Below are 18,903 nucleotides of genomic sequence, written 5' to 3' on the forward strand. Positions count from 1 at the left end.
ATGGCTAAGAAACTGCTCAAAGACGCTGCCAGTTTTCAGCCGTTTCACCACGGTGCTATTGCTCACTTTTGGCTCTACACATTGCAGAGCCTGCATCAGTAATCTCATCACAAAATGTAAACTGTTCATACTTACCATAAGAAAATAAAACATTAATGTGACAAGTCTGCATGATAGTGGAATACATTCCTGAGTAGTAAGTTTACTACCATGTATTGCATACAGGAGCAGTCTGAAAGAGATTGAAAACTGTTGCAGTGAGTGGCTACAACCACTAGGGCGTGCTATTGCATTAGAACCAGATGAGTGGGGCTGTGGTTGAGATGGGCCAGGGTGAGACTTTGCAGACAGCAATGATGAAAGATTGCCAGGGCCAATCAGACAACTAGGTTAGTGTAGTAACTCATCTCCCCTGTTGACTTGACTGGGGACTAGGTCCACTTTCTTTTTGTATTTTCTGAAAATCTAATCTGTACGATAGTCCTCATTTAAGTCTTGCAATTTTCTAATGGTCCTTTAACCCATTCATGTTCCAGACTTCATTTCCTGTCACTGACAAAACAATGGCCATCTCCACATCATTTGCGATTCTGTCTCTCTTGGGCCATTGTTTGAACATTCCTACCTGTCTGGGCCTCTATTTTTGCCCCGTCTAATTCTAGGGTAAACTTCCTCTTTGCCTCTCTTTTCCCTTGAACCCTGTCAGGTTCAGTTGTAGTGGAGATGTTCTGCCAGCGAGGGCCTTCGGGTCGGTGGGAGAGGACACTCGGGCTCTTGGTCAGGCTCCTCGTCAGGGGAGGCAAACTGCAGAGCGACTTCATTCTCATAACAGAAGGAGGAACTTGAGCCCTGGATGTATTTCTGTTCAGCCATCTCTTTGGCGCTGCACGAAGGTGTGTTGGGAACTTCATATGTCCTGTTGAAGAATGAGTAGTCCACCTAAAAAAAGGTAAGAACACCAAGAATCTTTCAGTACATCCCCATGAACAGGAGAGCAGTCGTGTGAAGCTTTGTGCTAAATGTGCTAAATGCTCACGGTAACCCTGCTAACATGCTCATGTTATGCAGACTCATTTTCAACTTGATCAATGTCTCAGTTTAGTGTATTAGCGTGGTAACACTTCTTAATTGAAAAAATAAATAAATAAATAAATAAATCAAAGTATATTTGAGGCTGAAGGGAATTTCATTAGTTTTACAGTAAAAATTATACATTTGTGATCCACTGTTGGTGCTAGTACAGTAAGTTAAGAAGTATTGATGATAAGTGGGGGGATCACCAATGTCTTAAGGATACCACGTGTCAAACTCAAGGCCAGGGGGCCAGATGTGGCCCGCCACGTCATTTTATGTGGCCCCTGAGTGATTAATTGGTCTTGAAAATCTGTGTTAAAATAGGTCTATGCTGCTTTAAGGCGTGCATTGACCATAAACTACATTTCCCACAATGCATGGCGACTGCGTTACCTGTAAAGTGACGGCACCACCACTAGATCGCAGTGTATATGCATCATGCGAGGAATTAAATTGAATAAGTAATAAATACAGAAAGTTATTTAGCAATATGTTACAGAGTAGTTACCTTTATTTTACATTATATTTGGTTCCATTTATTCTGTATGACAGTTACATCTGGCCCTTTGAGGGTAACCATGATGCTGATGTGGCCCTCAGTGAAAGTGAGTTTGACACCCCTGCCTTATACTGTGTTCTTTATAATTTTACATTAAGCATGAAGGGAAGTTAATGCTATATATCATTTCCAACCTGGTAGCAGTCTTTGCACTCGAAGAGCACAGGTTCAAAGCGGTGTCCCCAAAGGATTTCGGGAGCCAGATAGGAGCTACGGCACTGTGTGGTCATGGCTGTGGCCTCCACCATTCCCTCGAGTATGACCACTATCTCCAACTCCGAGTCACTCTCCAGTGTCTTCTGGTCCATTTCAAAGAACGGTGACTCGTCGTTGATTTCGTGGACAACTGTAACAGGCGACACTAAGAAGATGCGATCTGTGCCCGTGTCAAAACCCACGTTGATGTCGTCATTGTCGAGTGGAAGGAACTCTCCCTCCGGTGTAACCCGAGGCTAAGAGAACAATTGGGGGTAGAAAGTTATAATGTGTTACATAAAATATTGCAAAATTGATTTTTGAATTTTTTTCACATGCTGGGAACACATTAAATGTAAACGATTTCTGATATAAAATGAACAAAAGCCAAAGCCGGGACATAATCAAGCACAGAGCATCATAACAGTGTGTAAAATTAAGCTGCTATTGTCACAATAAAGAAGGACATAAGGGAATAGGAATATATATGTATATATATATATATATATGAATGTATATTCTGTCACCTTGAAAGCCATATTGTACGCTTTCTTCAGATGGCCTACATTGAAAATTAAAGTTCTTACCCTGACACAAAGGCTTAGTATTTAGTGATTATATTGAGCTGAATTTGACATTGACTTTAGTCATACTACCAATGCATAGGCTTATCACTCACCCAGCCCTTACTATTTGACAATATCCATTTCCAGCAGTAAGAATTTATTACTTTGATCCTCGTCAACTTAATCCCATCTGCCCTGTCTGAACTTTGCCTTGTCTGAATATATAAAATATTGTCTCAGTGTTACAGCCACCATTTTACACACATTTACCTAAAACAAAAAATATGTTTAAGGCAGAAGGTAACCACACACAGATACATACTATATAACCACACCAAGGGAAAATGAGACGACAAAGGACGATAGTTCCCAGTTAAAGACTTGTGGGCAAGTTAATCCATGGTAAATCTTCCTGACCCCTGAGGGGAAATAAAACAAGCTCTCATTAACTGTGGTTCACAGAATACAGGCCAGATGGTCTCTGCTCTCTCTCTCTCTCTGTTTACTGCAACCTTTTTGCTTTGCTGCTCTCTCACACAATAGCAACCCCTTTATTTGTTTATTCCTCATTATTTTAACCACAAAAGATGATTCCCATGACATTTAAGTCCATCTCTTGAATCGCTGTTGTCATTCTTTCTGAAATCATAATTCTTTTTTCATCATGGTCATTATATAACTTCCATCCACTCACCTTGAGTAGTTGTGCTCTGACATGTGCCTCTACCAAGTGACTCTTGCGAAGATTTCCAACTCTCCACATCATGCACAGTTTCCCGTCCCGCACTGCCACTACAGCTCTTTCACTGAATACCAGTGTTTCGTTGCGCTTCTTAGGCTTGGCAATCTTTGCCATGACGGCCCCGATGATGAAGGCATCGATAATGCAGCCCACGATGCACTGCAACACGACTGCCACCACCGCCTGAGGGCATTCCTCGGTCACACTTCTGAATCCGTAACCGATGGATGTCTGCGTCTCCAAGGATAACAGAAAGGCCGCCATGAAGCTGTTCACCTGGAGAAAGCACGGCTCCTCAACGACCGCCTCTCTATCAGACTCTCCTCCAGCGCCGGCCTCTCCTGATCGCGGAGAGGAACCCGAACTGGGGGCAAGCCGGATGGAGAAGTCCCCATGCATGGAGGCAATGAGCCAGAAGGCAAATCCAAAGAGCAGCCAGGAGAGAATGAAGGAGAGGGTGAAGATGACGAGCATCCAACGCCAACGGATGTCCACGCAGGTGGTGAAGAGGTCGCTGAGGTACCGCTGGCCCCTCTCGCTCATGTTGACGAAGGTGACGTTGCAGCGTCCGTCCTTGCCCACAAAGCGCTGTCGGGGCCGGCGGCTTGAGCGCCTGGTGCGTCGGCGGCTGGTAGCGGAAAAAGAGAGCGAATCCTTTTTTTTTTTTTTTTAAACTTCTTTTTATTATTTGCAGAGAACAATCACAAATGCAGAATGCAGAACAATGTTACCATACAACAATAGGGTAGAATCTGCAAAAAAGAAGACAAAATAATCCCATCCCCCCCTCCCCTTTTCGGTACACTCCCCCAGCACATAACAGAAAAAAAAAAAATTGAGATAAACAAAGTGTGGAAAGACAGCTTCAAATGAAAAAGAAAACAAACAAATAAATAAAGAAAAAATAAAACATTTTAAATGAGCAAGATGAAACGTATCATTAAGTGACCTTAGCGTACAATGTTATATTAATTCACCCAATCAGTCTGGTGTAAATGTAGATTGCGTGTCATTAACTAGGACAAAAAAAGGGCTCCAAATCCTGTCAAACCTTCCCGATTGTCCACGAAGTGACCACCGAATTTTTTCAAGTCCTAGAAAGTGTAGGACATCCTTAAGCCACTGCGAATGTGTGGGAGGTGGAACCGATTTCCATCTCAATAGAATTAACCTTCGGGCAAGAAGGGTGGTGAAGGCCAAGGTATCTTTTTGCGAGGAGGAGAGGCTGAGTGGGGGTAGCACAGCCCCAAAAACAGCCGTAAATGGATTTGGAGAAATTGTTACACCTGTAATTGTAGATAGGGTGGAGAATATTTCTTGCCAGTATTTAGAGAGATGTGGGCATTGCCAGAACATATGAATATAATCAGCGGGGGTTTGATGACAGCGATCACAAGACGGTGACACATCCTTGAACATTTTTGACAGACGTTCTTTTGTATAATGAGCACGATGCAAAACCTTACATTGAATAAAACAATGTTTAGCACAAATGGAAGATTTGTGCACTCTGCGTAAAGCCTCACTCCACATGCTTTCTGAAATTTCTATACCAAGACTAACTTCCCAAGTTGTTCTATAGGTTTCCAAGGGGCCTGATCTGAGTTTATGAATGTTGGAATATATAGCAGACACAGCCCCTTTAAGAGATGAGAGGGCATTCGTGAAGCTGTCCAAATCAGAGTCAGGAGGTAAAGCCGGGAAACAAGCATATGTACTCGAGACAAAGCTTCGCACTTGGAGAAATCTAAAAAAGTGACTTTTTGGCAAAGAAAATTTGGTTACTAATTGTTGGAAAGAAGCAAATATCCCGTCTATGAATAAGTCCCTGACGCACCTCACTCCCAATCGATCCCATAATAAAAAAGCATTATCCATCAAGGAGGGAGGAAATAGGTGATTACCAATCAGAGGAGATTTAGTGGACAGTGATTGGAAACCAAAAAAGCGACGGAATTGGGCCCATATTTTCAATGAAGACACTACAATTATATTTTTTGTATACATGGAGACAGAGGAGGGGAGCTGTGAGTGTAATAGAGACTGCAATGTGGCCGGATGTGTAGAGTTAGCTTCTATAGTTAACCACATAGGCGGAGCCTCCAAGTTCTTATACTGAATCCAAAAATTTAAACTCCTTATATTCACCGCCCAATAGTAAAATAGCATGTTTGGTAGAGCCATCCCTCCCAGTTCTTTAGTTCTTTGAAGTGATTGTAATGATAACCTAGGTTTCTTCTTATTCCAAATAAAATCCAAAATAATGCTGTCGAGTTTACGAAAAAAGGAGCGAGGGATAAAAATCGGTATGCATTGAAACAAATACATAAAACGAGGCAAAATATTCATTTTTATTGTATTGATTCTGGCGGCCACAGATAAATGTAAAAGAGACCACCGATCAAAGTCACTCTTAATTTGCGTCATTAGTGAAGTGAAATTTCTCTTGAACAGTTTTTCATAAGAATCAGTTAAATGAATACCTAGGTAGTCAAAGCCAGAGCTGGCTAATTTGAATGGTAAATTTTGTAGGGGGTAGCTTCCAGAAGATCCCTTAATGAGAAATAGCTCGCTCTTACTAAGATTCACTTTATAACCTGAGATTTTACCAAATGAGTCAAGGATAGAGAGTGCTATTGGAATAGAATGAGATACATTTGCAGTGAAAAGAAGCAGGTCATCCGCATAGAGAGTGAGTTTGGATTCCACTCCATTTCTAGTAATTCCTGTGAATTTAGGGTGACATCGAATGGCAATAGCTAGAGGCTCTATAGCCAAAGCGAACAAGAGGGGACTGAGTGGACATCCCTGTCTCGTGGATCGTTGCAGTGAAAAAGGGGACGAAGTTAAGCCATTGGTTTTCACTGTAGCTTGTGGTGAAGAATACAGCAGCTTAACCCAGTTTATAAATTTAGATCCAAAACAAAATTTCTTCAAAATAAAAAATAAATAATTCCATTCCACCCTGTCGAATGCCTTTTCGGCATCCAACGAAATTAAAGCTTCAGTGGAAGAGGAAGAGTTATGATTATAGATTATATTGAACACCCGCCTAAGGTTAAAGAAGGAATGCCTTCCCTGGATAAAGCCTGTTTGGTCCAATGAGATGATGGATGGGAGTGTGGCTTCTAGTCGTCTAGCTAGTAATTTAGACAGTATTTTAAAATCTACATTAAGTAAACTTATTGGTCGGTATGAGCTGCAGAGTAGAGGATCTTTACCCTTTTTTAACAATAAGGAGATACAGGCTTGGGATAATGTTTGTGGAAGGGAGCCACGCTCAAAAGATTCTATAAAGACCTCTAATAATAATGGGGCTAGTTTCTCCCAGAATATTTTATAAAATTCGGCTGGAAAGCCATCTGGTCCTGGACTTTTACCAGTTTGTAGTGAGGTTGCAGCTGCCTTAAGTTCGAATATTGTAATTGGTTTTTCTAATACTTGAGCTAAGTTTGGGTCCAAAACGGGAATGTTTAGTTTATCGCAAAAGTCATCCAATTCAGTAACCGTAGGATTTACTTCAGATGCATACAATGATTCATAGAAATCCTTGAAACAATTATTGATCTCAAGCGGGTCAGAAGTTGGACCGGATTCTGTCTGTATTTGAGGGATTAATTGGGAGGACATGATTTGACGAAGTCTGTGGGCTAATAATTTACTTTGTTTGTCTCCATGCTCATAATACGTTGACCTGCACTGTGACAGCTGCTCCATAGTGTGTTGTGTCGTTAATAAGTCATATTCGGTTTGCAGTGTCATTCGTTTTTTATAAACATCTGAAGATTTTGATATTGAATAATCTAGATCCAATTCCGATATTTCCTGGGCCAATTGATTTAACCTTCCTTTCCAAATCTTTTTTTTGTGTGACTCAAACGAAATTATTTCACCTCGAATATATGCTTTCATAGTCTCCCATAACAGCGAGGGAGAAATATTAGGGGTCCTGTTGGTTTCCAGGAAGAAATCTATGCGATCGCGTATAACTTTAACAAATCCTTCTTCCAAAAGCAATTGAGAATTCAAACGCCAGGATGTACGTGGTTTCAACATTTTTTCCAAATGAATATTCATAGAAATGGAAGCATGGTCAGATACTATGATAGGGTCATATTTGCATGCAGAGATCAAATTTAAGAGTCGTTTGGGTACTAAAAAGAAGTCTATACGAGTATATGTATGATGGACTGGTGAAAAAAAGGAGTATTGTTTTTTTAACGGGTTGAAGGTGCGCCAGGGATCAATCATTCCAAATTCTTCCATAAAATGTCTAATAACTTTGGCTGACTTTGAAAGAGTGTTCAGGGCAGAGGATGATCTATCAAGGTGAGGGTTAATCCAGCAATTAAAGTCTCCTCCTAATATCAAGTTGAATGAATTAAGGTCTGGTAATAATGAGAAAAAATGTCTGAAAAAATTGTCATCGTCCCAATTTGGAGCATAAACGTTTGCCAATATTAGTTTAGTATCATGAATCTGACCTATAACAATCAAGTATCTGCCTGATGGATCTGTAATGGTTTTAACATGAATAAAAGGAATAGATTTATGTAGAATTATTGCTACTCCCCTCGCTCTGCTTGAAAAACAAGAAAGATAAACCTGCCCCACCCAACCCCTCCTCAATTTGGCTTTATCTGAACTCTTTAAGTGAGTTTCCTGCAAATAAATAATATGTGAATTCAAATGTTGTAAATAATGCAAAACTTTGCTACGCTTAATTGGGTTGTTCAAGCCTTTGCAATTCAGACTTGTGAGCTTAACATCACAGCCCAAGGTCACTGGTTGAACATTAGATAGACTCATAGAAATACCAATAAACAAAATGTATTAATAATAAACGTTCCTGCTTCATCTCAAAAACAATAAAACAAACAAACATTGTATAAGAGAGTGTACCATTCCCCAACCCCACAAAAAAGAACCAAACATCAAAAACACAACCCCCAACCCCACCCCACCCCTGGCAGAAGCACCCCATAATAGGGTGCATGCCCACTTACCCCCCCTTACACAACACAAACTTAACGTCATAAGTGGACCTTACCTACTTATGAGTGGGCTTCAGGGATAAAATTGACTTGTTTAAATGCCTCACAAAAATAGAATTGTAAAGTGCAACATTGTATAAAACTGTGCAAAAATTGTAAACCAACTTGAGAGGTAAAAACTATTAAATATTAACAAAATACAGATTGAGTAGTCCAATAACAGTAAATAAAAATATATCTATATAAATATATAAATATAAGACATACATCTGTATATAGAAGTGTCCGAACATGACAAAAATCACAGCTTACCGTAACATTATATAGAACAATAACATTGCAAATGCAAACTAAGAAATGTAGTCCACAGCAATGAGCAGCTAGCAGCCGCGAACAGTTATGTAACTGAGCGGCTAGCTTAGCGCAATTGTGCAGCTAGTTTAGCTCAGTTAAATTTATTCTGCTTGACAAAGTCCATGGCAGACTCTGGGTTATCAAACTTCTTCACTTGACCGCCTGGTAGAGTGATATGTAGAATCGCTGGGTACCGGAGACCGAACCTTACATCAGGGTGTCCACGGAGCTCCCTCTTCACAACGGAAAAGGCCGCTCGCTGCTTAGCCACCGCCGGCACGAAGTCTGGGAATATGTGGACCCTCTTCCCGTTGAACATCAGAGGCGAGGTTTTACTCGCACCTTGTAGAATAAGATTCCTGTCCCGAAATCGGTTCAACCTGATGACAAGCGGGCGAGGAGGTTCATCCTGTTTAGGTTTAGCGCGCAGCGTGCGGTGTGCCCGGTCAAGTAGTGGCTCAGCCTCCAGGCCCAGTAGCTCTTGTAAAAAGCCAGCGATGAATTCTGTTGGGCGAGGACCCTCTGTCCCCTCAGGCAGACCAATGAGTCTAACATTGTTCCATCTGGAGCGAGCCTCCAGGTCCTCGCACCTCTTCTTCACGGTTTCCACTGTCGCTGTCAGCGACGCTACATTAGCTTGTAGGTCGGCTAACTGGCCATCCTGCTCATTAGCTGCCTTCTCAAGCTCGTTGATGGTGCTATTTTGTGCCGTAACTTGCTCCTCAAGCGGCTTCAAGGCGGATTTAATCTCTCGTTTCACGGTCTCTGAGATAATAGTCTCAAACTTCCCAACGATGTCAGACCGCATCTCCTCCATCATGCATTTAATGCTCTGTAGCATTGCCTCATTAGCATCTAGCTTCTCCGGTAGCTCCGGATCTGGCGACTGTCGAGACTTGGAGCGAGTTGTTTTGGCAGAATCCACCTTGGACCGGAACGCCGACATAGTGAAACTTGTAGAAGCAAATTGCAGCACCAAAGTTGTGCAATAAATTAAGCTTGAGGCATTAAAAAATGACTTTTGTTGTAAATCCCCGAAGAGCTGCCACGATACACGTCTTACATAGTCGAGCTCTCGGGCGCCCCCCCAAAGAGAGCGAATCCTGCTCTGAGGATGAAAGGCCTTCCTCCCTTCCTCCTCTACTAGTGCCTTTCCCGCTCCTTGGCGCTGAGCACTTTCCTCCTGCTCTCACCCCGCCTTCTCCTCCTTCGTCTCTCCCGACCGAATCTCCGTTGGCGTCCTGCCTCCGTGCATTGTTGGAGTTGCTCTGGAAAGGTAGAGCTTTGCCGTTGAGGGCATGGGTCGGGGAGGGACTGGTCGGGGTCCCGGAGCCCGTTGGGCTCCCCCCTGCCTTAGCCGTATCTGCAGCACTCTGTGCCAGCCTCATGACCTCCTCTTCCTCCACTGGCCCATCCACCACAGCACTGATGCGGCGTTTGACACGTGCCGCACCCATCATGTTCTATAAAGTCTCGCCTCCTTTATAGAGAAGTGTCTCTGTATTCGTCAGTGAGTATTGATATTACTGTCCATGTGGTAATTGAGCAGCTCAGTGCAGTCAAGTGTGGTCACTAACAACACAATTTAAGTCCTTCTTAATGATAAACAGACAGTTGTAAGTCCATGGTGACAAATGATTACAATCCCGCCAAGGACATTGATCAGTCACATGTTGAGGTGTCTTTTCTGCATAGTGTAATGCTGTTTCTCAGTACAGTATTTCAATTTTGAGACAGACACACCAGCAAACAAAGTGGGCTGTGTTGAAGTAGATCCACAGGTGCATCCATTAACAAATCAGTTGAATCATACTCACAGAAGTTATGGAACTGAGCTGAAAAGAAAGATGTCAACAAAAGCTAAAATAATCTATTTCTGCAACATCCAGTTTGCAAGAATCGATTTGACAAGCTTGACAAGTTGGGGCTGGGTTGAGCTCGACAGCAGAGGATGAGCATGCAGGAATGGTTCAACTCAGGTCATTCAACAAGGAAACACAGAGCAGGAAAACATTTATAAAAGCAATAAACTAACACCAGTGGGTTGGAGTAATTGGGATGGAGACGTTTTAAAGATGTACAGCTCGTTATGGGTTACCTTTTATCGAAATGCAAATCAGGCAAACGGAACAGAAGTCCAATTTAACCTCAAACAGGATGATACGGTAAAATCATTCATGCAGTAAAAAAAAAAAAAAAAAAAAGCAAGAAAGAACATGCCAATTCTTACAATCCAAGTTCTTCTCAATTTCACAACCCTTGGTATAGACATGAGGAAACAAAGAACGTTGCACTTTCAGAAAATGCGATATTTACAGACATTCATCAACCAATGTCTTGGATAAAGGACTGACTATAACACTGTAATCTATTAAGCATATTCATGTGTTTCAGATGACTAGAATTCTGCAGGTCTCTCATGCATCGTCTCCACTGGTAAGAGCAAAAAGAGACCCACCATGTTCTGTTTGCCATCACCTGTCATGTCACTGCTTTAGCACTTCCCAAGATAGGTATGCATGCATGTTCGATGGCCATTGTCAATTTAGTAAAGACTTGCTTCGGTTACTGACTGTTGCATGGATATAACAGACATACCTCTTTATATCTCAGCATTTTGGCTGAGAATTCGCCTACACTTGACAAAAGATAAGGACAGAAGAAAAAAACAAAAGACAGAGATTACTTTGAGCCATTTTCTGGCACCACTTTCATATCTCTGACAGCCTTAAGTGGAAGATTTATATGGAAGAAAAAGGTAAGTATACAGTTCACCTGAAGACGTATTCTAACATTTCTGGAGGCCTGGAACCAGGAAGTAAGAGGTGAGATCTAAAGTTGGTGACGCAGCATCACTGTTTGAACCAGATCACAAATACCAGAACATGAGAAAGAGTTTCAGCAACGACCATAGAGGATTATCATGTGCTGATGCTGTGAGCAAGTGAATACACGCGTGAAGTGTAAATACAACAAAAAGCTATGTGGTAATGAGAAAAATAGTGTTGATATTTACCTTGTCCAACCATTTCCAGAGAACTACTACTAATGAATCGTGAGTATCCACATCCAGTCTTTGGAACACTGGACTAAATCAAGCTCTCAAGCTTTTTCAAGCACAAAACTGAATAAAAATCCATCAAGAGCTACAGCTATAACAATATGGAAGAAACCATTCCAATCAACCAGCAACAGCTAGGTAGACTAAAGTCTACTACAATTGTAAAGGGGAAAGAGATACCTCCTGAAGTCAGAAGTAACATATGGGTTCATCTTCATTTGTGCGTTGACTTTCCTTCCTTATACATGTTGAGTAAAAACGAAGAATCGCAGATTTCTGGTTGTTCTGTTCCCTTTGTGGAGTTGTTGTCCGTTTTGTACTTCCTTCCTTTTGTATTTCCGTCTTGGAAAGAAACAGGAACAAACAAAAACATCTTAATAAACGGGTATATAATTAAAGGTGCCATATGTAAGAATGTGGCCAAAAACGGTTACTACATTAAAATTCAAAATACAGAGGTCTTTCAGGTTTCGTTTCCTGACGTAACTGGCAACCCGTGGTTGCTCGGACAGCTGAGACTCTACTGACTGCAATGATTGGTAGACGGCGGTAGGTGGCGCCACATGCCAAAACATGATTTCAAAACATAAACATGATTTGCAGTCTGCAAAAGATTTATTTTTAATGAGAATATTTTGTCTGTACTGTTGTTGTTGGTGAGTTCAGTTTGTTATATGAACATTATTCCTGAGTCTCTGTGACATATTAGGAGGATTTTATGACCAGTTGCTTTAGATTTATTACATAATGCACCTTTAAAGCTAAGTTACACATCTTGTTGACTCAAGGACTGAAAAAAGATGAGATCAAATCAAGAGGAGACCTGGATGAAGATCAGAACCGTACTGTTGGTGATGTGTCTCTTTGGTTCCAGTGTGTGGTCAGTCTTGATTTGAAGAAGAAAACTCTCCAGGTGAAGGTGACGCTTCACTGAGTTGTTCCTGCACAACCGTGAATCCTGCAGAGCGAAAGAGGCAATAACAGTTACTTTCAGTCACTTGCAGTGTCTAGAGTTGCTAACGTTGCTAAATGAATGGTGAAATGATGTCAATCAAAGTTGTCTGCACTTTGTCCGACAAAAAAAAAACCTTGGCAACCACGAGCATGGTCTTATCCAAGAGCTCGGCATGAACGGTGTAGAGTTTGAGCTAAACGTTCACTAAAGTGTGATATGATCAGCAGCTAGAGCCTGTGTTGGAATAGTTACATAATGTGATTTGATTGGATTTGATAGGAATCCTGTGCTGTTCTGCCAAATGAAGCCCATGTTGTCATCGCCCTTTTCCACACTTCCTGCAAGAGATCTGATAGTTTTGATATGGAAACAACAAGCTTCTAGAGATTTATTAAAATTGGAGGAAATAAAGAACACACTGAATGTTTAATTATGGAACTTAAAGGTGCCATATGTGAGAATGTGGCCCAAAACAGTTACTACATTCAAATTCAAAATACCGAGGTCTTTTAGGTTTCGTTTTCTGACGTAACTGGCAACCCGTGGTTACTCGGCAGCTGAGACTCTACTGACTGCAATGATTGGTAGACGGCGGTAGGTGGCGCCACATGCCAAAACATGATTTCAAAACATAAACATGATTTGCAGTCTGCAAAATATATTTTTTAATGCAAATATTTTGGCAGATTTTGGTAGAGGTGAAACGATTAATCGGTAAATTGATTATTAGTCGATTACTAAATTAATCATCAACTATTTTGATAATCGGTTTTAAGCTGTTTTCATGATTTCTGATTGTTTCAGCTTCTTAAATGTGAATATTTTCTTTGTTTCTTTTGCTCCACAAAACTGAATCATTTTGGTTTGTGGACAAAATGAGACGTTCGAGAACATCATCATTTCCAGGTTTGACAAACAATGATCAACGTTTTTTAACATTTTCTGACATTTTATGAACTAATCGATTCATCGAGAAAATAATAGACAGATTAATCGATTACCACAATAATCGTTAGTTGCAGCTCCCACTACTTTGCACTGTATGTGTATACTTTCTCTTTGGGATAAACCTGCATACACAAAGTTGTGACTGAAGCTCAAAACGTGGACTGCAATAAACTGTCTTCATCGGGGTAAAGAAGAAGTAGAGATGGTGTGGATTACAGCTGCACTTCTGTAATCTCACTGATGGCTTTGTTAACCCCCCAGGAGGATTTATATAAGAGACACAACTGTTGTAGAAAATGGCAAGAGTATCTTGAAACACAAAGGTAGGATATATCATATCATGGCTTACACAAGGTTTGGGGGGGGGGGGCCGAGTACAGGCATAAAAACATAAGAGACAGATTGTGCCAGCCTCGTGTTCGTCAAAGTTCAGTTACTGAACAAAATGTGTGAGAAGGCAGCCCTGACCTTGATGCCTCTACTGTAGAACCTGCCAACACTCTCAGCTCTGCTATCTTAGTGATTGGGCTGAAGTGTCACTGGAGAACTTGCAACAGCAGCTCGAGAAGGTGATGAGGGAAGTACTGTGTGTGTGTGTGTGTGTGTGTGTGTGTGTGTGTGTGTGTGTGCAATGTGAGAGTGCACGTGTTGCCCAACCTTATCGCGGCGAGGGGAAAAATATCTCGAATGACTCCAGCTACGAGTACATCGACAAATGAGTGTGTGGGAGAAAAGCGTTAGTGCGAAGTTGTTTCTTCACACTGTCAGGATCTGCAGACGACCACCTTCCATATATGATGAAGGTGGAGCGATAGGAGCGAGTTGGCTGATGTTTGTGGGTCCAAAATGCTTACTTCCCACACACTGAAGTCCATTTTGAAATCAGTTGATTGAATCATGTCACATTAAAGTTGTTGTTGCCTCCATCGGTAAGTTTAAAGGTGAATTCCAATTCCTTGCTTAACCCTCAATCTCAAAAATGTGCGCTCCCTCTAGTGCAAGTGCTGTCCCGATTCTCAGAAAAATTAAGTTGAGGGGCGAGTTTAAGGGCTGTATCGCCCTCAATATTGAGATTTTCCAAGACCACCCTTGGGAGCAAGGGCTACCCAGAATGCATTGCGTGTTTTGACATAACAAAGATGGCGCCGAAAGCAGCAAAACGAGTACGCTACAAATGAAGTATTTTCTTTGTTAGAGATAGAGATTTGTTAGAGATAGAGATATAAAAATGATGAAACCCATTGTATTATCTTAGTTTAGGCCCATATTATGGATTACTGACGTAATTGTTGCGTAACATTTATTTTCATTTTACGATCTTTTGTCAATAGCCGGCCGGTGCAGACAAGCGATGGTTTGCTATGGTTTACTTTTCAATAAGTCGTGGTGTGTGGTAACTGTCAGCTGAATATGTCCGTGGTTGTGGTATTTGTATGAGTATCATCTTATAACTAACTGACAACCTAATAACTTGACTGACAAACGGATCGTAATAAATAATCCTGACGTAAATGTGTTCTTCTTCTTCTAATTTTTTGGAGTTGACAGACTGGACGCAGCTTTCGTGTTATTTTGCCCCCTACAGTCTGAAGACGTATCTGCATTTAAGGGGTGTCCCATTTCTAAGTGACAAAATAACCCTCAACACTTGGTTTTGAGGGCCAGTTAAGATTAAGGGTTGAGCTTGAGGGATAAGATAGGAATTGGAATTGGGCCTAAGTGATATTGGTGTATATTTTGTAAACGATGAGCCCATTGTGAGGAAAACAGGAAGACAATTCAATACAGAACATATGAGTGGACACCAGTGTGATTGACAGCTGGTATCGTCCAATAGGAGCCTGGTTGCAGGTAACGCCTCTGAGCGTCCGCTTGCAAAACGTCAACATGCGATTCTGGAGGCTTGAAAACAGATTGGGTTCAGATTCTCAGGAACAACATCCCGATAATGGGCTGCCTCTTGCTACTATGTGGTGCTTTTAACACTTGCATCTCACAAGTAAACTAGGTCAGCATCAATGTATTTATTTCTCCCTATTTAACCTCACCTGACCCCCTTTTCATCCAGATTATCTGACCCTATTTAAAGGGTGTATATGCCAAGATTACACTTGCGGGTAATTTGATTTGAGTGTCATTGAAAATGGAACAGAATAAACGTCATTATTCACTTTGTTCCGTCACTCTCTCTGTGGCTGGTGATCTGCTCTATTTCCTGTGTTTGCATTGCAAATGTAACAAAATATTCACAACTTCATTGGTCATTAACGGTTTGATGGTCAGAATTTGCATTAATATTGTGGGTATAACATACGAGACCTGAGTGAAGCTCTACATTCCAAAGCCACAATGCAAACATGGAGCCGTCGATACTTGTTAGTGATCGGTGGAGGTTAGAAACAAGGGCACACATTAGTTGTTTCTCTCACTCTCTTTCTCTCAGTGTTAAGGTCTATTTAGACTGGTTTTACAGTCTCTTACTTGCAGTCATTTAAATTCTATTTATTTTACAAGGCAGATAATAATCGTGTCAGTGCAAAAACTGTTATAGCACATGCACTGAGAGTATACAACAGTCACATTAGCACACTGCAGTGACCTGGTAGCTTGTTTTTAGCCTGGAAGATCAATAGAACGCCAGCGAAGTGTTGATCTGGTGTCATCATTCATATGCTATAACGACTGCAGCTGCTGACGTAACAAACAGTAATGGATGTTTGTGGCTGCAAACTAACTAAAACATATTTTCATTATCAATGAATCTGACATTATTTAAAAAGTAATAATCAATCAGTTGTTTGGTCCATAAAATATGCTGTCAAAAAGACAGCATCATCAAATGTCTTGTTTTTTCCCCCCCACAAACCAAAAAAAAACAAAGAAACGAGAGAATATTCACATTTAAGAAACTAAAATTTGATTATTTTTTCAAATAAGTTGGTACTAAATTTAGTAGTCGTTACTATTGAAACAATACAATAATTAATATGTGGAGGATAAAGCTGCAGATGATGACTTATCCAAGAAGTTGTTATATGCTTAAATATGCTTAAATTGGCCATTTAATATGAACAGACAGTTATATGGCAGTTTGTTTTGCCATATCTCATGATCAGAATAGAACAGCTGACAGAAACTCCACTGATTTATCATCGCCCTCCTATAACAACATTAAACGATGAAGAATAAAAGACACAATCAGAGGCGCAGTTTGTGAACAGGCAGGGCAGGCAACTGCTTGGGGCCCTCGAGCCGATAGGGGGCCCCCGACACTCGGAGCATGAGGGCTGTTTTTACTGAAATGTGCAGTGACCAGCCGCCTCCCCGTCCCCTCTTAAACAACAATGGGCGATTTGCAATGACATCTCAGTAGGAAACCTCCCTAAAGGGGCCCCACCTCACTTTAACCTGTGTGAAGTTATCGTTCTGTTGGAAAATGAAGAGGATTATTTGCAGTGTAATGCATATCTTTTTTTCAGTTATTTACAGTATTTTATTGTTCTATATATTTATATTGTTTTATAATGTGGGTTCTTTACAGTGTAATGTATTTTTTTTACTTAGTTTATATAGTTTATTAAAAGCTATTTACAGTATTTTATTATTCTTTACATTTATATTTTCACATACTTTTTAATTACAAAGTTATTTTATTCATTTTGAAAAAAAAAATATTTTGATCTCAGACATTTTTTTCGTTAGTGTCAGATTATTTATAGCATAATGGTGATGAACACTGGTTTGAAGGGCCCCCTGGGAATTTTTGCTTAGGGCCCCTACAGACTCTAGAATCGCCTCTGGACACAATGTCCGTTTATGGTTCACTTATAGACAACAAACACACACAATAAGATAAATGTGAAGGTCTTTACATAAACTTAAACACAACATAAACATCTGATGATTAGTGTGGAGTCAGCCTGGCACTGGGCCTCCGTCCATCTATATTGAAATTTTTTTTTGCGGCTGTGCCTCCGTCAGCTGTGATCAAGGTCAGCGAGTGACGACGACCACATGTTAATCTAGGGAGTTGAGACGGCGCAGGTTTGCAGGTTTGAGTTTGTGTTTAAAACAACACAAACTCAAAAGAACACAAAATCCTGACAATCGAAGACTGATTAACCCTCAACATTTACACCGTTTCACTTCACAGTTTTATGATGATAACGTACAAGCACATGCAGACCCAGCTGCTGCACGCATGCCACGACTGCACCAGCTGCTGCCATTCAATCTTTCCATGAAAACACACACACACACACACATGGTATTTCCAGATTCTTATGCAGTATCTCAACTACTTCTGGAATAAAAAAGGAAGAAGTTGATGTTTTAAAACATGATACTTTGCCACTCAGGGAAGGAATGGCAGGATTTTGGGGAGGTTGAACCACAACACTGGGACATAAAACTACAATATCTCAAATATCAGTTTCAAACTGTTTATATTTTTAATCCATAATCTGTCACTCAAATTCACCAGTGTGCAAGAATAACCTGGAGTTGTGGTCAATTCTTTATTATTCCATTTAAACAGAAAAAAACAACAACATGTATCTTTAGTGTACTGTACATACCTACTGTATGCAGTATTGCCATGTGCAAATATATCTTCATCTTATCTGTTCAGCTCTCACTGATTCACTGGTCGCTAAAGTCGACCCACATTAACAGTAACACTTTTACTCTTCATTGCCTCACAGAAATTAACATTAACCCTTTCAGGTTCTACTCAACCATTCGGTCGACCACACTTTAAGTCACTATATCTCATTGGAAAATACATCAAGCTGAACTCACTAACAATAAATGTCACTTGTTCTGAATGTTGTACTTTATAAATTATGCAAACCATGTTTATTATGAACAGACATCTCAACTGTTTGGTAGAGGCCTGTAATATATAATAATAATAGTTATATATATATATATATATATTTAGCTTATATATATACATTGATTGTCGTTATTGTTATCGTAAGTAAATAAAAAATAATAAAAAATGCAAATAAATAATTTTCCTTTGCTTTTTTTCATCATTTTAAGAATGTAATTGTATAATAATGAAGGGGGCTAAGTAAACACACACACACACACAAAACACGCAAAACTGATGGACTTTCCCATGAATTCACCTGCTTTTTTATGGTAGCTATAGCAACAACCTAGCAGCCATCGTGTCTAAATATAATTGACATTGACAGTTCAAAACAAATTGTACTCACCACGTGAGCTGTTTGAATAACTTCCTGCGCAGAGAAATGCAATTGGACAATATTTCATCCCGTTCATTCAGCGCGACGGGACGACTTTAAGTGACTAATTTTAAATGGTTGATTCATTCAAAAATCATATAAAAGTGTCTGCGCGAGCTCTGTCTCGCTCCGGCGGTGCTGTCATCATCATCATCATCATCATCATGTCCGCGAGCGCTCAAAGTGCTGGATGAGCGCGC

The 18,903-nt window shown here is 40.6% G+C and overlaps 1 protein-coding gene across 1 annotated transcript; it reads right to left on the reverse strand.

Annotated features, from left to right (window-relative positions):
• Nucleotides 1-708: 708 nt before the first annotated feature.
• On the reverse strand, nt 709-9,944 carry kcnj14 (potassium inwardly rectifying channel subfamily J member 14; the record flags this gene model as incomplete). The annotated part of the gene is given in 5 exon segments (XM_083889501.1): nt 709-939; nt 1,768-2,085; nt 3,089-3,764; nt 9,548-9,558; nt 9,561-9,944. Coding segments are annotated over 5 exon segments (1,620 nt in total).
• Nucleotides 9,945-18,903: the final 8,959 nt, after the last annotated feature.

This window comes from Microchirus variegatus (assembly GCF_963457635.1).
Source record: "Microchirus variegatus genome assembly, chromosome: 1".
Lineage (NCBI taxonomy): Eukaryota > Metazoa > Chordata > Actinopteri > Pleuronectiformes > Soleidae > Microchirus > Microchirus variegatus.